Raw genomic sequence first — 24,489 nt, 5'->3', positions numbered from 1 at the left:
AGTATGCTTACGCTATATAAATCCTTAGACCACTATGCGAGAATAGTAGGGTATGGGTTATATAGAGACAAACTGACAGGAAGCATAATAATAGGAAATAGAAATTGAATTTTCCATTACACATGTTTATTTGCAGTATTTTATCCTTGTATTAATTTTGAAAGTGAAAATGTTGAAGTGAGGTATAAAGTGTCAAAGGAATGGTAAAATAATGTTGGGGCAGTTAAATTTCTCTCATCAGTATCTGAATGTAAGGTTTGATTGAAATTCAAGTTGTTCTACATTAGTTTTTTTCCCCATAAAACTTTGGAGAATTTGTGGAGAAGACAACATGCCCACTATGTAAAATTACAAATTTATTGAACAATGATGTTGTACAACACATATAAATGAAGATGATATTGGATGACAAATGCTCTTATCTAAAGATCTTTTTTTTTCTTTAGCATGTTTAGAAATTAATTTATCTACATTCAATTCCGAATTAAATGTGAGGAATTTATCGTAATTCCACACAAAGCATCATTTGCGACATAAAATTTTTCGCTTTTATTTTTATGCTGCTGAAAATCATAAATTCTTATCATCAACCGCACATTTGCAAATAAATATTCTCATGATTTGACTGAAAGTCCATATCGCGATAAAATCTCATGAAAAAATAAGGAAGCTACAGTATTTGAGGTTGGTCATGGTCTCAAAATGGCTTAATAAACATTGTAAATTTTATAACAAATCATAACGAAAACTGTGATAAATACATGTAATTTATTCAATGGACAAAAAAGATTAATTATGCTAACAAGATATGATAAAATTCATTGATGTACCTAACGCAGTTTTGAAATTATGGTGCCAGTCCATAATTTTTTATATAAACCCCTTGAATATTTTTGCTTTATTTTGTGATTATTGATTCATTATGAACTGCTACTTCTTTATCTTATAGTCTCTGTATAATTCATACAAGCACAATGGATTTTTTAATCTTAATAGTTTATGAATATTGACCAGAGGGAGACTGCATATGAAGTGACAATTGTGACATCACAAACAACACCTCACTTGTGTTGTAAACAAATTAACAATACAATATTGTGTCTGCCATGGATTGAGCCAGCTGTACAGGAAAGCGTTTCAAAAGCCTATCAATGGATCATTATCTGTACGTACCAATAAGAAACGATTTCTTAACCACTAAGAAAAGAAAACAAGGATGTTTTAACTTGTAATCTGGTCGTTTTGAAAGCTTTCAGATAAAGAAGTTTATTCATGAAAATTCTGTTATGTTATAAGCCTCCTAATTCTTCCATTTTAATACAATATCATATAATAATATGGATTCTTTAGATGGTCTTAAATGTGCTAATAGTTTGACTGCTCACTGTCCAGGAGTAAAGAAGATTTTAAAACAAAGCATTAATTTTGTTGGTTTTTAATCCCAAATCCCTATTCCCCAGGGGGACAGGAACTATAATATTACAAGCTTTTTTCCTCTTCACCTATCAATGCAAAATTGGGAGAGACTGTTTAAACAGTTTCAGATAAAAAGCTGCAAATGTTTAAATGATAATGGAGGACAGAAGGGGAAAAAACCAGCCAGCAATAGGTCATCTGACTGAATCATGTGACCTTAAGAAGGTCACCTGACTGAATCATGTGACCTAAAGAAAGAACTGAATATAATATGTTCGTACTTTTTTCTGTTTGCGTTTAGAGTTGGTGAGGATGGTGACCAGCCTCTCCATGATGAAGAAGAAGTAGACGGCTAGCAGCCCCACCAGGCCCTTCAGAACCCCCGTACGGCTCTCCTCAGCCTCACTGCCGTGTGACCCGTGCTGGTGAGTCTCCCCAGAGAATGCCTGTCAACAAAAAAATTATCATGTATCATCAGGTATAATAGGTTGTGTCTCTTAGTTATAGATTAAGGAGCAAGGACTGCACAATTAACAGTTTATCTACGTACTAGAATATGTCCATATTGTCTAATGATGGTTATGAATGTTTATAATTAATGTTAGGATCTTTCAACAACTTCACCCCAGAATTATTAATCTTTCCATAAAACATTGAATATTTAACACAGACACATAGAAGTAATAAATTCTCATGAGATTTGATGGAAAATAAAAAATTTAAATGATAACAATGACAAAAAAGTTGTGATCACAATAATATACCCAGAATTTTTACTTAAATAATGACATATTAAAAAAAGAACACTTAACAAACAAGATGTATTTGTGAAACACTATGCGCCCAGTGGCAATAAAGTTTGAAAAAAGCTATTTTTAGTCTATAGGTCACAGTCAAGGTCACAAGGTCATTGATTTTGGTGCCATTTGAAAGAACTTAATTAGTGCAGTTCGCATACCAAATATGCAGTCTTCATCTCCTATGGTTCAAAAGTTAAGGCAAAAGTACAAAAAAGCTATTTTAGCATATAGGTCACAGTCAAGGTCACAAGGTCATTGACCTTGATGTCATTTGAAAGAGCTTAATTAATGGAGTATACATACCAAATATGAAGTCTCTGTCTTTCATGGTTCAAAAGTTATGGTGAAGGTTAAAGTTTGCAGACAAACAGACAAACAAACAGACAGGACAAAAACAATATACACCCAGATCTAGTGATCTGGGCGCATAAAAATAATTATACTTACATGAGGTACAAGATGTAAGAGTGCATCCCCTGAAAGAGCCCCGACTGCTAGCGCCACCAGGAACTGTAGCAGGTGGTTGTAGAAGACCTTCTGCATGATAGGAATGACTGCTACCCCCAGAAGTCCTACCAGACTGATGATAAATGTAGCCAGAATACTGTACCCCCATACTGTCAAAAAAGGAGTATCCTCCCATTAATGGTACACTATATCTGTTTACTCATTTTAAATATCAAGTTTGATAATGATTTTACCAAAAGAAATCTAAAATGTAATTGAAAACTGAACAATCACAGTGCAAAATTTGACAGAATTCACCTTCTGAAGTGTCATTTGCAAAATTTAAGGATAGAGTTTAATTCCAGGAAGAGTTATTTCATTTATCTGAGAGTCAATGAACCTTAACATCTTCATTCCTAAGAGGCAGCAGACAAAAAAATGGTTTATAAAATTAAATATTCAATTTAAATGTCTTTTGGGTGATATTTGCTTTGTACATTTAATTTCGTCAAATAAAAAGTAAAACTAACATTATACAAATCTTAACAGAAATAATACAAGAGGCCCAAGGGCCTTGAATCGCTCTTCTGATAAATTGTACAATTTATCACTTCTATTTGAAGCCTCTTACTCTAAGTATCATAAGATGCATGAACTGACAAAGTTTGATGATTCTTTGCCTGTTAGGACTGAAGATATTTCAGTATAGCTATAAAATACCATAAGTAGGACATGGTGACCTACTTTTTGATTTGAAACTTTCTGAGGACTCAAGATGCATTAATTGACAAAGATTGATGGTTCTATTGAATAAGTACCTCACATATTAAAGTAGGTCACTGCGACCTTCTTATAGTTGACATTCCCCGAGGACCAAAGATGCATCAACTATCAGAGTTTGATGATTCTAAGCCAATTAGTACCAGAGATATTTAAATAAAGCCATAAAATGTCAAAAATAGGTCACCGTGACTTACTTTTTGGTCGACATTTTCCGAGGACCCAAATGCATCAACTGACAATGTTTGATGATTCTAAGCCAATAAGTATCTGAGATAATTAAAAGTAGGTCATTGTGACCTACTTTTTGATCATCATTCTTAAAACCCAAGATGCCTCAACTGACAACGGTTGATAATTCTTAGCCAAAAAGTACCTAAGATATAGTGATAAAATGTCAAAACTAGGTCACAGTGACCTACTTTTTGGTCGACATTCTTCGGAAAACCAAGTTGCATCAACTGACAAAGTTTAATGATCATAGGCCTTAAAGTGTCCAAAATATGCATCCAAATCAATTTGAAAACAAAAGCCTGTAAAATTTAAAAAGTAGGTCACTGTGACCTACTTTTGTCTTAACATGATGTGAAGTCCTTAGATGCGTAAACTTACAAGATTTGATGATCCTAGTCTTTATAGTAAGCAAAATATCAACGTTTTTATTAAGTGTAAATTTTGGTTAACTTTGAAGTGACCTTGAGACCACACCCTTTGCTCCAGGGTCATGCCTTGAACAATTTTCAATCTTCAACATATCCTGAACCTTGTATGTAAGTTTGGTGAAAATCTGCCTGGTGGTTCTGGAGAAGATTTTTTAGCAACCAGTACTTTTGGTTCTATTTTCCTGATTATCTCCCCTTGTTTTAGGGTCCCAACCCTAGTTTTAGTATAAATGGTAGCCCTTGGGCCAAGGATACCCTGTAACAAATTTGACAATGATTGGCCAAGGGGTTCTTGAGTTATGGCCCATATATTCTAAAAAGTTAACGCACACCGCACAAATGGCCATAGCAATAGCTCTTTGAGCCTTTGGCTCAGAAGAGCTAATAATAAATCAATATTAACTAAATATCAAGTCAACATGTATAACACTCTAGTAAAGTATGTTTACAATTAAACTTTGTGATCACATAAAGATTTCTTCTAACATGTACAGTCAAACCTGTATTAAGAGACCTTCCAACGGAGAAAGGAAAAAAGGTCACATATGACAGGTGGTCTCTTAATACAGGTTGCTTATTTTCTGCAGTGTTCAACAAATACAGTGCTGAAAATAGCATATGTGTATACTAGTATGTTGATATGTATTTTATAACACCTTATGTTTATTTAGACTTTTTAATAAGTACTGGTCAACTCTTAAATGCTTTTACAATTGTCCTATTAAGAAATAAAATTTCTTGATCTGCACATGAGTCATTTGAATATTGGGAAATATTGTGAACATCTGAAATAATAATTTTTTTTCATACAGTATAAAAAAACTGCAACCCCCCCCTAATAATAGTTTTTTTTTTTAACATGATAGCCTACATGTATAATATATAACCTTGTATGTTTTACATAAAACTAAGAATAAAAACTTATCATAATTTTTGTTATGCACTTGGTATCAAATTAAATTACATTTATGACTGAAATATTTATTTAACCTTATTAATTTTTGTTCATTACTGAACTACCGTGTCTAATTGCCTGTTTGTGATTTAAATCACTTCAATTATCACATGGTGTGGGTGCTAGCTAGCGTGTGTTTACATACCCATTTGTGTCACAATGCACTTAAATAAACATCTATGATTCAGTTACGTCTTAATTAAAGTTAAACAGGCAGGTTTTATAGCTGAATATCCATTTGGACCTTTTAGCATGAAATGACATCGGGATCGACCTCGAACGTTTTTTTTTCAAAATGGCGCTCGATCACTGGACAGAAAAACGTGATGTTTATCTTTTAGATTTTAATGTTTATTCAATAAATATCAAAGCGTAAGTAAAAATATTCATTTATAAATGTTGTTTTATTCGTAAAACTCACATTATATAATTATTGAATGAAATAAAAGCATGTCTGTAGTTGTTTTGATCCAAAACGAAGCTTGTTCGACCGAAATCGAAAGTAGGAATCGGAAATTATATAGTCGCTAAATTCAGGTAAAATTGCTTGAAATGACTAAAAATGGTCAGGAAAATCACGGTCGTGTCGCGTTAGACAGGTGGTCGTTTAATACAGGTAGAATATATAGGGAAAAGCATTGGGGGGAATTTTTACGGTCACATGTGACGGTGAGTCGCTTAATACAGTGGGTCGCTATGGCAGTTTTGACTGTACGTACATATACTCCAACATCAATCATACTGCAAGCATATCTTTTTTAATAGTTTTTTTTATTTGATATGACCTAAAGCAAGTTTATATCTATTTAGAATCTGTTTTTGATAGAACATTCAGACATTGTATCTGAATTCTGATGTCCTTACCTGTAGCAGGAATGTTTTCCAACGTGTAGCTAGCCTCCACTACATGAGGTTCTGCATGATCATGATCATCATGGTTATCACAGGCTTCTGTCTTGGGTAATGATGAATCATTCCAACATGAAGATTTGTCCAACATGACAAGAATCCCTGCACAAACGTCAGACAAATCTGGTCTGGACAACACTAGAGATTTGTTATTGGAATATAACTGTATCAGATGCTCTGGATTTTTTATGCACTGAAATTTAAAAAAAAGCAGATAAAGTTAGAAGATATCATCAGGAATAAAACTTAAAATCCCCACATGACAGCTGAATTTAATAAAGGTTTACTTCCAATAAAAATCAAATCTTACCATTGAATCGGAGACAGTTTTACTTGACCTTTTCCTTCGTATTAATCTCTGTTTCAATTTTAACTTTTTCTTTAGGGATCGTTTTGGTCTATCCTTTTGAGCCTCACTGCCATGTTCATGGTCCTCATGATTCTCGTGATCATGATTATCATGAAGTTCATTGTCCTCATTGTGTTCATGATTATCATGATGTTCATGGTCATGATGTTCATGGTCCTCATGATGTTCATGGTTTTCATCATGTTCATCAGCACCTTTTTTAGCTGTACTTTCACTAGTATCTATTCCTATATTCTGAAAAATCTTTTGCAGTCCTTCCAGTGTGAGACTCCCATTTTCTCCATATTTTTCTATGAGTTTTTCATAGAAGTACTGTCCCTGGGCATGAATTTTGGAATGATCTGTTTGAATTTGCATATCATTATGAGCATGAGTTTCTAAATGATCGTTTCTAACAGATGAGTACAAAGATTCTTCACTTCCATTTTTAGGGATGAGGTTTCCTTTTTCCGCTACATCATCTTGGAATGGATTTCCTCCAATAATTGGGCGCCATGTTGACATGTACAGCACCAAACAAACAATACAAAGTTTAGAGCCACCTGGCAAACACATTTTCGCTGCCTGAAAAGAGAAAATACAACTCATTTCAGCAAATGTAAGTGTGAAAAAGTGCATCGATTAAATTATTCATGAGCCTCTTGGTATCATTCCTGAATTGATTTAAAACATAGATAATTTTGTTTTAAATACCATTGTGATTTCAATTCTTTTCTTGTTAATGTGCACCACAATATCTACATCTACACAATTACATGTATCTGCACATAAATATTAAGTGAACTGCGAAGTAAGTTCCAAATAACTTATATACCAGTGATGTTTTATAAGAGGCCCATGAGCTACAATGCTAGCCTGTATTGTAGAAATGAGTCTATATTATTACATCTTTACAAACAAGTACATAAAACATGAATATTTTGAAAAGAATAAAATGTAATTAATGAATTGATAAAAAGACTTTAATACTTCATGCACCTTCTTTCATTCTGAAGCATAAATTGAATTGAAAATCAGTGTGTGTATTAAATGAGCAGCATTTCTATGAAGATTTTGCCTCAAAAACAAAAAAGAAAATCTAGCTGGTAAGTATGAAACCTTGCTTTCTTAGGTAATTCTTATTAGGACTGTTAATAGTATGATAAAGTTTTGGTATGAAGAAGAGACAAGAGGTCCAAGGGCCTTAACAGTCACCTGAGTATCAAACAACAATTTCAAGGATTCATGGGGTATAAAATAATCTGATTGATGCATGAAGCTTTTTTTTTTGCCCAATTTTACCAAAAAGCAAGAGAAATAGAATGATCAGGATTAAGGAAATTAGGATTAGACTAGTCTAGTTTTCTATAACAAGTAAATCATAAATTATAAGTTCTAATCTGACACCGCTAACCTGGCTATCACCCTGCAGACTATTAATAAACTATTATAGTGCTTCAGTCCGAACTTATTTTTAATTCCATTTTATATTCTCTCACACTGGCATCATTTGAAAAAAAAAACACTAAATAATGAAGTTATTTTTGTCTCATTTTAATTTATGTTTCATTCACAAGTCTAGATGATCATTAATATTATAAAAGTGCTTTTTTGTATTATACGAAAAAAAATCTTGAATAATGCTCTTTTTTTTTAATAACCTTTCAAATACGTACATTATTATAACTACAGTGATTAATAATTAAAAAGGGACTGGATTTTTTTTTAATTTTCACCAATGTAAATGCATTTGAAGTTTCAATATACACATGATATACTATCTTGATCAGATAATTAAGTTATTTTTGTTTGATTTTAATTTTTTTTTTTTCACAAGTCTAGACGATCATTATAATTATAAAAGTACTTTTTATATTATATTCTTGAATAGTACTTTTTTTAATAACCTTTCAAATACATTAACTACAGTGATTAATAAATAAAAGGGACAGAATTTTTTTTTTTTTATTTTCACCAATTTAAATTCATTTGAAGTTTCATCTTTTCTAGCCCAGTGGATCTTGAGCAGATATATAAAATATGCCAATAATTCTCATCAATCCTTATATTATCTTCCTTTGAAAGAGGGCAAGGTACTTCCTGACATTACTTAATTTTCATTTAATAAAAAAAATGTACCCCTACCCTCATTAAGAATGCTGTAGTTGAAATTGGTCCAATGGTTCTGATGAAAACATTGAGAATGTGAAAAGTTTACAGACAACACACGACAAAATGACAGACAGACACAGAATACTTTTTCTATCAGGTGATCTAAAAAGGTTTTTCATTTTTAACACAACTGAAGTATCTGCAAATTTTCCTTGAAACCATCCCTCCAAAAATTAAAGAAAATATATAGCTAAATAGCTAAACTTACAAGTCATTTTCCTTGATATTGCAAAACAGAAATGTGGGCAATAACAAACAACATAAACCCATCTATCACTTTCCTACAATTTATTAATGTAAATTTTTTTTTCTTCAAAAAAAGCTATTAAACTGGTTGTACATCTTCTTCATTTGAAGAGCTTCAGTCCCAGTCACTGGGTAAAAGTGATGTGAAAGACCTGTCTTTTTAATCAGGGTAGCTATAAATTTAAGATTACAGCTCAGATGAGCTAGAAATTTAAGGCATTAACATATTGCTTGGGGGCTACATCTGCTCTGCATCTGTATTTGGACAATTCGTTACAAATTGTTGAAAAATTTTTGTATCTCATCCCCCCAAGTTTTTTAAGGTTGTATGTATTATTTACAAAGGGGGATAACTTTGAGAAAATGTTCTTTTGTATTTCATCCCCTAGAGAATTGTTACTATTAAAGGGGGATATTTTTTATAAAATGTACTCGTTTTCTCATCCCCCATGTTTCAACTTGTTTTTTAAGGGGGATAACTCATATTTTAGTTTTAATTGCAGAACAGTTGTATGTCCCCAGTTTTCCAGTCTGAATGTTTTAAATTGTAGTGTGTAGATATTTTTGCTGTGTTGTATATAATAAACTAGTTACTTATGAATTATCTTGTTTTTGTATTGGTCTTACCAGTCAGGATCAATGCTTATCAGACAGCTATAATAATGAAAAATAACTAATCTATAAACATGTTGATAGTCCCAACCATGAATCTTAAAAGAACAATACAAGGTCCAGTTTACTTTTTTTGGCAAAAAATTGTTGATAAGCTCTAAAACTTCAGTAAGCTCATAGAAATATTCAATAAACATATGACAATCATACCAAATTAATGAATTATAATCAAAATAATTACAAGTATGTAGAGTTTATACACTATACCAGTGTACATGTACGTAATTAAGAAAAAAAAGTCTTTAAAACTTTCTAACATAATAAACACCGAAATAAGATCCAGGTCATCTTGTACAGATCAATGTATTGTTATGTATCTTTGTTCTTTTGAAGTAGAAAGGTAATATAAAATGTAAAAAGTTGTGTATCTTAAACACAACATAAATATTCATTATTCATTTGTACTTTATGAGACAAAAGAAAATTCAAGTGATAAAATCAGTTTTTGATACACAAAGAACCTTGGAGAAATATAAAATCAGTGGACTGTAAAGAAGTTTACCCCTCAGGGCCTCAATGGTCCTCTAGATCCCATTTATACACCAGCAGTGCACATACAAGGTGACCTCAAGATTGGAAATTTGTAATACATGGAGAATAAAATTCAATAATAGAAATATGATTATAAATTTCAGTGAATTAAAATAAATGCAAATATTTATATCTTTGAGGAATGACAAAGAATCAAACACACTTATACACATTCCCTTATTGATTAACATAAGGAAGAATAAGAAAGGCGTAAAAATGGGACATGCTGGTGTTCACAATTGACTTTTTTTTTTCAGGGATACTGCCCTTCAGATCTGATTAAATTTTTATGTAGTACACAGAGTCCAGAAAAAAAGTACAAATAAAATTCTCTTAGATTCATAATAGCAATGCACAAGGATAATAAAACAAAGACTAATTTAGGTAGTTTTACATGTATTATTAGAGAAGTTTAGCCAGGTCACTTGTACGTGTACATGTTAGAATTACACGTATACGTAACATTATTTTTCTTGTTTTATAGCAAAGTATAAACTGTACTTGTGTTTTAATTCTAAAATGGTTTACATTTAAAAATCATCTGAAAAAACACTAATTTTGATATGCGTATCACATAATAAATATACACATGAACTTATGAGAAGAAGATTGAAAAAAAGCTTATAAATAAAGTGTTAATCAGTCAAAGAAATTGTTTCGAAAATCTGGATGTGACTTAATTTAACTCCCCATAAATTTTTATGTTTTACTAAGTGACATTCAGTTCTTTTTATCAGTATTTGCATTAAATATTAAGATTTTTCTTGTAAGCCATAATTTTGGACTTGTGTGCACTTGGCAATCTACACATAAGTAGATACGTGTAGAAATTTGTCATTAGTAAAACTAATGATGTAATGCACAGATTTCCAGTGAAAATTCCCTGCTACATGCACGTGCACGTACACATTGATTTGCAAAACCTCTAATATCTAGCTTTTACAGAAAGCTTAAAGAATGTCAAATCTATAATGATATTGAAACAGTTTTTTAAATGTTAAATTACATTTGAAAGAAAGAGACAGCATGTACCCTATTAGAACCCTAGGGTGTTTTTAAGAAGGAATCAGCTTTGACTTGATTTATGTCCTACGACAAAGTATTAAATTACCAGTGTGACAAGTTATTCCGCGTTTAATGCTCACTTCTTTTGTCCCCGACATGTACAAAGTATGAGGTTTCTTAGTAAGGGGATTAGTTGTCTTATTGTATAGAGGTCAGTAAGTATAAAGGGTAATCAAGTTAGTACTTTGGGATACCACACTCTGACATCGAGATTCTAAAGATTAATCTCTAGGTGGATAGCGAGGCATCAAGTGACATTCAACTCATGAATCACAGATCAATCCTTCAGAAACCACACAGAATGGCTGTGCCTTAAAGATACACAGCCAAGCAATAATCCAAAATCATAGACTAATACTTAGATTGCATTAGTCAAATTTTTATAGAGAGTATTTTTTGATTGCAACATCTTATTAATAAAATATGTACATTGTACATGTATCAAATTTTTTCAGTACTCTGTAAAATTTACTATCTATCTCTCGATACTACTCGCCCTCAAATTTTGAGTACTCTGAGTAGGGTGCGCAGCTAATTAAAAGATGTAAAAAGATGTAGAGAAAAGTAAATTTCAAAGTGGTGAAAAGGGAACAGTATTAAGTTATTAGTGAAGATAAAAATGTTCAGAAGAACAGTATTCACAGTTCAAAGATATAAAAACACTATAATATGATTAAGGTCTGGGGTGATTCAGTTTGCTCACTTCCAGTTTGAAATGTTCAACATCTGGAAGTGAGACAACACTGCCCAGCAGTCTGTTCCACTGAACTATTGTAAGAGGGAAAAAGGAATATTTATACACATTTTTGGTTTACAGGGACAAGAATTCCGAGAATATTGCATTAGTGTACTAATCTTTCTGGTTTCCAGTAAATAAATTTAAAGGTCAAAATCCCATTGATTTGGAACAAAATGTGAAGTTTATCTTTTTTTATGGTAGAGTCATCACGGTCAGATACAAAAATTCAGCTCAATATAGAGCAAGCATGTAGGAAAAAGGTGCAGGAAACCATGACAGTGGGAAATCTGGTTTCTCTAAAAAAGAAAACTGTAACTCCATCAGAAATCATCAAAGGGCAGGAACTTCTTAATGGTCTGTAACTTGCCAAGGTACAAGGCATACTTGAATTTAAAGCTACAAGTGTTTAGGAAAAAGAAACCACTGTGTGTTAAACTAATTAGGACAGACAGACAGACAGGACAAAGGAGGAGGAAATCTCTCAAGTCCACTCTGCTTTCACCATTAAAATTCAGTAACTATGTTTTAGACAGAGCCCTATAAATTCTTGACAGAGATACAACTTTCCATTACGGCTAAATGAATATCACCTGCTACAGATATAGATTACAGAGGAGGATGTGTGTGTACTAATCTGTGACAGCTGCTCTACACTCCCCCTCTAAATAAGCGATCACAAATAACAGTGCATTTTTATTATTATTGATTATGATTAATAAAATACAAATACTTCAAATCAAGGGTTAAACTCCCATTGAAGTATTTTTTTTTCAAACAAATTTTGGATTCATTTTAATTATTCACTTGGCATGATAGGATCAAGATTAAACAAGTTTATATTTTATTTATAAATATATTTCAAAAATTACTCTGGTCTTTTTTTAAATTTTACATTAAATTAATTTAAAGAAGAAAGGGGAAATTAAGTTATGTGAAAAATGATGATGCAACAATTTTAATGTATCCACCTAGAAACCCGGATGTGATTCACAATAATCTATCATTTTCAAAGCCTCCTAGTAAAATAATTAACCTTCAAAACTTCGTCATATTTTATTAATGTATAAATATGGTTTGATTTAACAGAATAGATTCAAGCAAAATATTTTTTTTCAGTTAACATGTGAATTTTATCATGTATAGACACGATACATGGAAAGATGATGCAATCCCACTGGCATTATCAATAAGACTTTTAATAAATCCTTATAAAAAAAGTTACTTTGTCTAGACTTTGAGAAAATACATTTCATTACAGTGTTCATACTGAGTCTATAAAGTACATATTTTCATAAGAGAATATTTGTCGCATTTCTCCAAGAAAAACATAGTCTGGCCTTGAAAAGTAATCAACCAATCAACCACTAGTACATTGTTTTTACTTGCAAAATTTCATGCACATACTGTTTACAATAACTATAGCTTAAATGGTCTAATTTAATATATAAAAGTTTAATTTTTTTCACATGTTATCCATTTCAAATAGTGTCAGTCTCTATATGTTCACTAATCTATTTTACAAATTTTACATTGATATTAAGAGCTGAATGACATAAATGCTGCCTAGCATAAAGTCACCACAATTTAGCATTAATCATAGAGACAATCAAGTAAATTATAGCCAAACCTCATTATTTAAAACTCATATGCTTTATTGCAACTGGGAAAAAAATGGATATAAATAGGTTGGGACCACTCCCCAAAATGGGATATAATAGTCCGTTTTGGATATACGAGGGTTGATCCAAAACTTTGATAAAATTGCTATAAGTCAACGTAAAGCAACAAAATTACACATGATGGAGGCTTTATTTATTTCAAATCAGACCTGAAAAATTCAAAGGAATATGATGTATACTTTCCAAAATATCGGATTTTAAACAGTGTGCATTTATGGTAGTCGCTGCACCTAAATATAATTTCATTTGACGGATACGCACCGTCATACTTTTAAGCGTTTCCCCTTCGTTTCATTAAAAGATATTTGTGATTTGCAAACACTTTCACCAATTCCACTTTCTTTAAAAATTCTTGGTACCATTATACACTCACTCTTTTCATAATTAAGCCCTCTGTCAAAATTATTTGAACAGTAGCATTTAAAGACAAACTTTAAAATTCACGTCACTCTACACGGCTGTTTTTATTATTTTTTTTTTTGACAACGTCAGACACCATTGAACGTTTCCATTCGATCTCTTATCTTTTGGACTTCTTGTCCTCTGCTGATCATTAAGTGAGCAATCACCCACCCAAAATTGCTGAAACCATCTATTACAATGTCTTTTATTTACATTCTTCATTCTGTAAGTCTGATTAATTAACGTAACTGTCGCTTGTGATGATTCCCATATTTTGAAGCAAAAATGCATTGTAACTCGTCGAGCTGTTTTTTCCCATTTCAACAATCCTTCGTTAAATTCACCCGAGTAAAACAGCAATGTTTATGATATCACAAATACCAATGCCGTCATTTAATTTTCAATTAAAGACTAAAAAATGACGAGAATTGTGTTTTTTTTAAAAATTGGGAGATTAGGTGTTTTTTTAGAATCTTTTCTAAGTGTTTGTCCTTTGTTAAGTGTTATTCCTTTTTAAGTGTCCTGATGCGGATTTATGATATTTATAGCCAAAATAAAAATTTTCAATTTTTGCACTGTAAATTTATAGCCCATTTGGGATATTATATCCCAAACGGACTATTATATCCCATTTGGGTGATTGGTCCCAACCTGTTCAAATTAACATTTTCAAAATACATGTGTATTAAAGTTGAACACCTTATTATTTTCGGATTCATCATGTTAATGAAGGCAAACAAAGGCTCCATGCACATGGACTTAGAAAGCTGATGCAATCCAAAATTCCCCATATCTATGTACTTCATCGATTTTTTTTCTTTTAACAAAAAAATGTGTTAATTATGGCGATTCAAGCAAATAATTTTCGTTGATGAGCATGTGGACAGGTGAACATTTATAGATTAGTCGAATATTCTCATTGCTCATAATGATCCGTGTAGCTTTACCGACTAGAACACCTGTAATTCTGTACATTTCAAAATTGTCACATTCTTAAATCCAGTTTACTCAATACACAAAATATTTTAACAAACATCACTAACTATTTAGCTAGTTTGGAAAGGGCAGATTTTTATCATGTCTTTTTGTTACATCCGCGTGCTCTCTTTATTTTTTGCCTTTGTTACATGTTGCTCTCATCGCTATTTCGAAACTTCATGGTCCTCTTTTCGAAACGAATTAAATATCATAATTGACAAACAGATAAGTAAATTTAAATGCGTGAATGACCCCATATTTACCTCAAGTTTCCCGTAGATTGTGGGGCCGTGTGCACAACCTTCTTTCCACGTGAATCAAAATGGCGACGAGGAATGTGCTTCACGTTTTATACGTCACAATCAGGTGCTTTTCGATTGGTCGACAGCTCGTTATGTGAAAACGCACTAAGAGTTCAGTAGGTGCATTAATAGAAATAGCACGCATTGCACACATGTGCTTTGATTGCATCAGCCTTGTCATTAAAGTTTGGATACTCGAGAGAAAAAAAAAGGTTTACTTGCAAAGTAACATTTTCATCATATATATTATAATCAACGAGAACTGGACTAACGTTCACCCACTAACAAGAATCATTTTGTTGAAGTTTTAAATTTTTGGTAGAAAGTGTGAAGAATATGGGATTGCATCACCTTTTTAGATGTGCTTGGACCTGGTCTTTTTAATAACCACAACTTAAAGTAGTCAGTTCAACTTCAGGGCAGACGGAATATCTTAATTACATGTACATATATCGCTCTGGCCTTAGATGATGTACATATTAATTTCCTCTTCTTGTTCATACATGTAATCATTTTTAAAAAAATCTTTCGAAAAATAACTTTAGTGTTAGGAATTCTGATAAGAATTTGAGAAAAATAAATTAATATTTGCAACTATTTCCGATTAAAAGGATAATTTAATTTTCTAAAAATGCTACAAAGTATTTAGCTTTATATAAGGTACAGAAATAAAGTATCAGTTTCATCAACTTGGTGCGTGTAGTTAAATACATTAAAGATAGGAAGAAAGAAAGAAAAAGAAAAGAGGAATTAACGAATCCAGTAGTTGATTGAATAAATTATGATTAAATACAAACACAAGTCCTGTTTTTAAAAATCCTTCTTTGTTTGTAACTGATGTTTAATACTAATGTGCCCTAAACAATGGAATTCATTACAGATTAATGAACCAATACAAAGAAGTCATTCGTTGTTTTTAGTGTTTGATTTAAGAAATCGATGTGTAATACTTATACATGTGCCGTAAACCATTAAAATTCAAGCTAGTTTAATAAATTATTACAAACAAGAACATGTACTTTTTTATTTTAATTTAAGTTCTTTGCAACGGAAAGTGATCGTGTTCACAGTGGTACACAGCTTGGTTACTTGACATTAATTATAACCCACCCACCCACCCCGCTTGAAAAGTGGGATGGTATATAGTGATCGGGATGTCCGTCTGGCCGTACACCCGTCCGTCTGTTACGCTTAATTGGGGTACCCATCTTTTATCCGCAACTCCTTTTATACCAATAAAAGAAATTTTATGAGACTTTCACAAAATCTTTGTAACATAATGCCATTGTGCACATCCTATTGTATTATTTGATCCTTCAGATATTTTGGATTTCCCAATTAGAAAAACATGCCGGACACTTGGAATATTGAAGGGTACCCATCTCTTATCCGCAACTCCACCTAAACCATGAATAAAATTTAATAAATTGCTTTCACGGATTCTTTATTACATAATGCCACGGTAACCTCTTGTTTTACATAATATATATTTTGCCTTTATAATCCAAGGGAGTTGGGGTGGTGGTGGTATATTAAGCGAGCTCAGTCCTCACAATACCTCTAGTTTACTTCTATCGACAGCTGGTTTTAAAAACAGATTTTTAGTTGACAGAAATAGACAGCTGTCTTGGTTGAGGTTAATTAACTGTGGTAGACAGATGTTCATTCTGAAGTGGTCAGTCTACTGTGGTATACGCTTGTTTTAATAGCAAGTTTAAGCAAATAATAGACATCTATCTAAGCTAAGTATAATTTTACTGCAGAAGACAACTGTCTAAGATGAAATAAAATTTTCTTGCAGTAGACGGCTTTGATTAGTTTACAAACAAAAGAGGTACCTATCACACCTTAGTCGGCTCCAAAACTTATCTGTGTAACAAAAAAGTTAGAGTACTGTCTACCACGGTCAACTAACTTAGCTCTGACAGTACAGTATTATCTAATGTCAGGTAAACTAATCCCAGCCCAGCTAGGTAACCGTCCCCCACAATGAACTAACGTCAGCCGAGACAAACGTCTACCACTGTAAACTGACGTCAGCCCAGACAACTGTCAACTTTCTGTAAACAAATGTCAGCCCAGACAACCGTCTGCCACTGTAAACAAACTTCAGCCCAGACAACCGTTTACTTTCTGTACACAAACTTCAGCCCAGACAACCGTTTACTTTCTGTAAACTTACGTCAGCCTAGACAACTGTTTACTTTCTGTAAACTTACGTCAGCCTAGACAACTGTTTACCACAGTTAACTAACGTCAGCCCAGATTACCATCTACTTTCTGTAAACAAATGTCAGCCCAGACAACCGTCTACCACTGTCAACAAACGTCAGCCCAGACAACCGTCTACTTTCTGTGAATAAAAACTTCAACCCAGACAACCGTCTACTTTCTGTGAATAAAAACTTCAACCCAGACAACCGTCTACTTTCTGTAAACTTACGTCAGCCTAGACAACTGTTAAACAAAGTAAACTAATGTCAGCCCAGATTACCGTCTACTTTCTGTAAACAAATGTCAGCCCAGACAACCGTCTACCATTGTAAATTAACGTCAGCCCAGATTACTGTTTACCACTGTAAACTAACGTCAGCCCAGACAACCGTCTACCACTGTAAATTAACTACAGTCCAGATTACAGAAACTACGTTTGGCCAGACAACAGCCTAATTTCTGTAAACTAACGTCAGCCCAGACAACCGTCTTCCACTGTAAATTAACGTCAGTCCAGACAAACGTCTACCACTGTAAATTAACGTCAGCCAAGACAAGCAACTACTGTGATAAACTGATGTCAGCCCAGATAATCGTCAACCACAGTAAACTAACGTCACCCTAGACAACCGTCTATCACAGTAAACTAACGACAACCGAGTACCATTGTAAACTAACGTGAGCTTAGACAACTGTCTACCACAGTAAATTAACGTAAGCCCATACAACTGTCTACTTTCTGTAAGCAGACATCAGCCCAGACAACCGTCTAATTTCTGTAAAATTACGTCATCCTAGACAACTGTTTACCACAGTAAACTAGCGTCAGCCCAGATTACCGTCTACTTTCTGTAAACAAACGTCATCCCAGACAACCGTCTACCACTGTAAACAAACGTCAGCTCAGACAACCATCTACTTTCTGTAAACTTACGTCACCTAGCCTAAGTTACCTAGACACCTGTTTACCACTGTAAACAACCGTCAGCCCAGACAAGCGTCTACTTTCTGTAAACAAACTTCAGCCCAGACAACCGTTTACTTGCTGTAACCTTACGTCAGCCTAGACAACTGTTTACCACAGTAAACTAATGTCAGCCCAGAAAACAGTCTACCACTGTAAATTAACTACAGCCCAGATTACCGTCTACCACTGTAAACTAACGTCAGCACAGACAACCGTCTACCACTGTAAATAAACGTCATCCCAGATTACCATCTACCACTGTAAACTAACGTCAGCCCAGACATCCGTCTACCACTGTAAACTAACGTCAGCCTAGACAACCGTCAACCACTGTAAATTAACGACAGTCCAGATTATCGCCTACTTTCTGTAAACAAACTTCAGCCCAGACAACCGTCTACTTTCTGTTAATTAACGTCAGCCCAGACAAACGTCTACTTTCTGCAAACAAACTTCAGCCAAGACAACCGTCTGCTTTCTGTAAACTAACGTCAGGCCAGACAACCGTCGACCACTGTAAACTAACGTCAGCCCAGACATTCGTGTACCACTGTAAATTAACGTCAGCCTAGACATCCTTCTACCACTGTAAATTAAAGCCAGACAACCGTTTACCACTGTAAATTAACGTCAGCCAAGACAACCGACTACTTTCTGTAAACTTACGTCAGCCTAGACAACTGTTTACCACTGTAAACTAACGTCAGCCCAGACAAACGTCTACTTTCTGTAAACTAACGTCAGCCTAGGTAACAGTCTACCACGGTAATCTAATATCAGCCTAGGCAACTGTCATCCACAGTTACCTAAAGCATATCAGTCCAGGCAACTCGAATTTCTGACTTCACAGGAAAAGAGTTCAAACAATATTTTGATTTTATGCTACAACCTTAACCTAGAGGGATGAAGCAAACTAGCCAAGCATTAGCTAAAGGCAACTTCCTTTCATCAAATGCTAAAGTCGTTTTCATATATTGTTATAGCTGCAGAACTGTAGCTCTCTGCTTGAGATAAAGCAGAAAGCTACAGATTCATGCTTTGTAAAAACCTTCGATTTATGCCGCCAATTTTTTTCGCTCACCTTAGGTATTATTTCCTGTAGTTTATGCTTTTTTACGCTCTTAGAATGGAATCGGATAATTAATCGTATATTTTACTCAAATTATTGATACTTTATTTACCTTTCAATGCGGTCCGAAACAGCCCTCTCTGGATTTGGAATTTCTGTTTAAAAGATTAATATATTCCCATTTTGACGTCCACTTCCACAAATGGCCTTTCTTGAACTGTTAAAAGGTAAATAAACATTTAGGAATAGAAGTTAAATGTATGGTTAATTATCGGATATCATTTATAAAGTTGGGGAAAACATAAAATATAAACTTGAATTTAGGACAAATACCGGTAATTCATTTTGACCGGGTGTGACTCTAGGGGTCTTGTAAAACAACATCTCCGTGAACGACATCACATAAATTTCATTGATTATGTTGTAGTAACATAGAAAATCTCGCTCGAAGTGGGGTACCTATGTGTTTATGAAAATTTGTTTCCTACCTTTAGTACATGTATTTTTATATACCGTATAGGGCAAATCTCTAAATCGTAACAAAATCGGAAAATGATATCAGGTATCGAAATATAAGAATGATAGACTAAGAAATCATGCATTTTTTTATATAAGTTTTGTGCCTAATAAAAATTCACAGAAGCTGGAGAGAGGGGGTCACACCATCCACTTGTCAGGTGCCTGTGCTCAAAATCGTCTACTTTATGTGACAAAAAGTCTAAAGATTCCGTATGATCGTTCGAAGTCGATTCAAGTACCTCAGGCACGTTGCAACAAGGAAGGGGGGCAAGGGGGCTGCCCCCACTTTTTTCAGACATATCTTTTTACTTTTTAAAATGTTCATTGAAGGCTGGTTCGCCCCTCCCCTTACACACTTATAGTTACAGTAAAGTCAAATAAGGGTAATGAAGTATTATCATGTAGAAAATGAATACAAGCTTTTCATTTAGGTTATTTTTCTTCTCTGGCTGCCCCCTTTCAAAATCGATGCTACGTCTCTTTTTCTAATTTAGAAACCTGAACAGCCAATTTTTCAATGACGCTTTTGATATTACTTAACTCGTCTAGTTTGTTTAGCACACAAACTTATTTTTGATTTGTCTCCAGTACAGTGCCCAATGAATGGTTTTTTCAAAGCTCGTGTCCGAGGCGGTAGGCCACCATTTTGGTGTTGACGTCAACAGTGGCAGATCCTCCTGCTGTTTTCCACCTCTCTCATATCATAATTTTGGGACCCGTACAGCTGGGCATTGTTGGCCGCTGATATTATATGATTGTTTTGCCCATCAGAAGCGTTGTTTACACTAACATTACTCTCATCACTTACATTATTGTTACTAAACCCACTCACCTCAGGGCTTGTATTTGCTCTCCGCATTTTGTTTCTGGACTTCCCCATGTAGATGCAGAAGGTAAATACACTATCCTATTTACGTGAACACAATTTCCTGAGAAGTGAACGCCACGGTACACACTGAATTCAGTGACCGTGACGAACTGTGAAAAACCTGTCCATTCACTTCGAACACTCGCTGCTCCCATTACCCTAAAATACTCAAATAGGGTTTTCGACTTGGAAGAATTCTTTTTTCTCTCGTCAAATTTTTTCCAGGTAATTCATTTTCCCCCGACTTAGCCCCCTTTCCGGTGTAACGTTGAATATTGACCCAAGTTGAAAGGGGTGTTTTTTCTCCGTTGAAAATTGAGACCAGAAGTTGTTGAACTTATACCCGGGGTCATTTTTCAACAGCTTGATAATTTTTTTTCTTATCCCTGATGACCTCAACAAGTTGAAAATTGACCCTGTTGAATATTGACCAAATCTCAGAGTTTGAACATTTTTTTAACTGGGAAGTTGTTTTTCGGGATTTATCAGTAGCTCTATATCTATATTTCGGCTTCAATTTTCCCCCTTTTCATCCCGTGTATATACACGATTTCAGTTATCTTCAAGCATGACAACTTTATTTTTTGACAATACTTTCTAAAATCCATAGCATCCATAAATAACTGCAAAACTATGAATAGGGCACAAAACAAAAATCCCGAAAATCTGATGTCTAGAAAGTGAGCTCTATATACTAGTATATTGATCACGCGGGCAGCACATCCCATCTCGTCAAATTCAGCATAAAAATTAACAAAGTTAACAGCCTAAAAATTAGAATGAAACACATCGGCCAAAATGAATCCAGTGATAGATTATATTTGTGAAAAAAGATCAATATAGCAACCATAGCATATAAGTAATGCTGACTTTGAACAAGGTTGGTGAAATTCCTGTAACATGCTTATCTGTCAGGAGCTTGCCTCGGCTTAAAAACTGATCTTTTTCATAGCATAACCTTGAGAATGAGATTATTCTTATTCTAAAACATATCATTCTTAATCGATACAATGTGATTCCTAATTTGTAATTTGTATTCGATAAATTGCTATTCCATCGGAGGAAATGTGAAAATATTGTTACATTTCCTCCATTGGGAATAGCAACATTTCTCGACCTCGGGGGTTATTCTGCAACATTCAGGATAACGCGGACTTTATTTCTTAATCACAAATATCATTCTTTTCGAAAACACGCGTTTCCTATTCGATGTCATTCATATTTAATTTTGTCATTCCTATTCGATAATTTTATCTTTCTTATTCGATAATTATTTGGTTTATATGCAATAAAGTTGTTGTTCGAAAACATACGATTCCTATTCGATAAACTTCTTATCTTATTGCATAATTTTAATATCTCTCCTATGCAATCGATGTTTATCTTATTCTTTTTCTATAACTGCATTCTGGGAAATATGACAAAACTAGAACTGGTTGTAGACTCAATTACATAGGAATGACATGTTTAACACGATTGTAAAATATAAATCAATTAATTATCGAATAGAAATGACAAAATTATCGAATAGGAATCACATGTTTTCGAATTTAATAACAACTTAAAGGTGATGAATTCTGGTGCACAAGAATAACAACTGATCGAATAGGAATCATATTTTATCGAACAGGAATGACATGATTTAGAAAAAGAAAAACTAAATTTTTGAATACAAATAACAAACTAGAGGTACTGTGAGCAATGAGCTCACTAAATGATACCCCCCGCCTCCCATAATGTCCATGTTTTGCTATTGTTTAACGGTAATGTGTAAAGAGGAATAACTCGTCTTATCAAATGTTATCCAGAAGCTTCTATATTTGACGTCATAGGATATAACTAGAGGTACTGTGAGCGATGAGCTCACTAAATGATACCCCCGCCTCCATATAGTTATAATGGCAAAGTCCATGTTTTGCTGTGGCCGGAAAACCCAAAATATGTGTCGGATCAAAAAGTAAAATAGGAGGTGCACAATGGCAGTATGTGATCAAGATTCTGTGAAAGTTTCATCAAATTTCATTCAATGGTATGAGAGGAGTTGCGGATAAAAATATGTTTACCCCAAAAATATAACAGACGGACGGACGGAAGGACGGACGGACGGAATTAACGATTACTATATACCCTCCCGCTTTTCAAGCGGGGGGTATAAATATAGAATATAATGGCAATGTCCATGTTTTGCTATGGGAAACCTAAAATACGTGTCGAATAAAAAAGTAAAATAGGAGGTGCACAATGGCAATATGTAATAAAGATTCTGTGAAAGTTTCATTAAATTTCACTCAGTAGTATAAGAGGAGTTGCGGATTTTTAAAGCGTAACAGACAGACGGATGATTTTTAAAGAAATACCGATTACTATATATCCTCCCACTTTTCAAACGGGGGGTATAAAAAGTATAATAATGCAACGTTTTACCCGCCATACCATAAACAGGTGATAGCGGAATATTACTTTACAAATACGGAAAGTTCACTTTGTAAAAGAGGAAGAAGAAATATTTTTTTTGTAAAACTTCCAAACATGAAACAGTTGTGGCACATTCAGTGGTGACTTTAATTTAAAGTTTACTGGGATATATCGAGTTGATATATGAACTAAAGTAACTATTGTTACTTGATCTTACGCCATTGGTGTATCTAAATGTTGAGTTGAACCCCAAAGCAAGTGTTTTTATTCTTGTCATGTAATTTTAAAAGTTTTCTAAAAAAAAATATGTTTCTGCTTCATAGAAATATTAAAACAGGTCGGCCAATAAAGGAGCACAGTTAGAGCCCATCGAAATTCCAAGGTTTGAGGGAGGAATTGGTCTCCAAAGACTGCGAAAAAAACGGTGTCGATAAGGAACTCCAGCTTTCTTTTAATATCAACTTCAGGATACTTTTAGGTAGAATCAGGGTGATTTTTAACAAAGTAATTTTCGTTGATGACCTATCATAAGATACGAAAATTTCCGAGTTCCATTTTTATTGAGAAAGCAGTTGCCTATGATGTAAAAAATCTATAGTTTTGATTTTTTCGTGAGGAATGCTTGTTTAGAGTGTACAAAAGTTGTAAGTTTTTATACCCCCCGCTTGAAAAGCGGGAGGGTATATAGTAATCGTTAATTCCGAGAGACTGTACGTCTGTCCGTCCGTCCGTCCGTCCGTCCTTCCGTTCTCCCCTTGAATGAGGGCGTGGCCCTTCATTTGAACAAACTGTCCGTCCGTCCGTCTGTTACGCTTTGGGGTACCCATCTCTTATCCGCAACTCCTCTCATACCACTGAATGAAATTTGATGCAACTTTCACAGAATCTTTATTACATATTGCCATTGTGCACCTTCTATTTTACTTTTTGATCCGACACATATTTTGGGTTTCCCGGCCACAAGAGAACATTTCCGGACCTTTTCACCAGTTATAACCATATGGGGGGCGGGGGGTATCATTTAGTGAGCTCATCGCTCACAGTACCTCTAGTTTTTCTTATTGACTTTCGAAAAAAAAAATGGTGATTTAAAATTTTCTAAAGTGTTTGGGGGGGGGGGGGCTAAGCATCCCTAACCCACCCACCCCCGTCCCTGACGCTTATAGATTAAATTATAGTTGTGAAAACCAAGCCATAAATATATGTTTTATGCTGTTGAATTTAGAACCGGTTTCATGATAAAAATCAATTCCACGACCCGGCTCAGTTTTCAACGGACTAGGGTCTAAATTCAACACCTTTGGTCTCAGTATTCAACGTTGAAATATGACCC

At 34.0% G+C, this 24,489-nt stretch overlaps 1 protein-coding gene across 3 annotated transcripts in view; it reads right to left on the bottom strand.

The window, feature by feature from the left end:
* LOC134230662 (zinc transporter ZIP6-like) overlaps positions 1-20,888 on the bottom strand; it is a 30,677-nt gene extending 9,789 nt beyond the window's left edge. The window contains exons 1-6 of one of the 3 annotated variants that reach the window (XM_062712494.1): positions 20,706-20,888; positions 6,280-6,903; positions 5,925-6,162; positions 2,664-2,833; positions 1,698-1,862; positions 1,174-1,197 (exon numbers count right to left, since the gene is read on the bottom strand). In XM_062712494.1, coding sequence (XP_062568478.1) covers positions 1,174-1,197; positions 1,698-1,862; positions 2,664-2,833; positions 5,925-6,162; positions 6,280-6,903; positions 20,706-20,753 — 1,269 coding nt within the window. In that variant the 5' untranslated portion in view covers positions 20,754-20,888. Of the gene's footprint in view, positions 1-1,173; positions 1,198-1,697; positions 1,863-2,663; positions 2,834-5,924; positions 6,163-6,279; positions 6,904-15,065; positions 15,130-20,705 lie in introns of those variants that run through there. The other 2 variants (XM_062712496.1, XM_062712495.1) reach the window with 2 other exon arrangements.
* Positions 20,889-24,489: the final 3,601 nt, after the last annotated feature.

The sequence above is a fragment of the Saccostrea cucullata genome, unplaced genomic scaffold (genome assembly GCF_032062105.1).
Source record: "Saccostrea cucullata isolate Sc308-1 unplaced genomic scaffold, CSIRO_AGI_Scuc_v1 ctg144, whole genome shotgun sequence".
NCBI lineage: Eukaryota > Metazoa > Mollusca > Bivalvia > Ostreida > Ostreidae > Saccostrea > Saccostrea cuccullata.
This window is presented reverse-complemented; position numbering and strand designations above follow the sequence as displayed.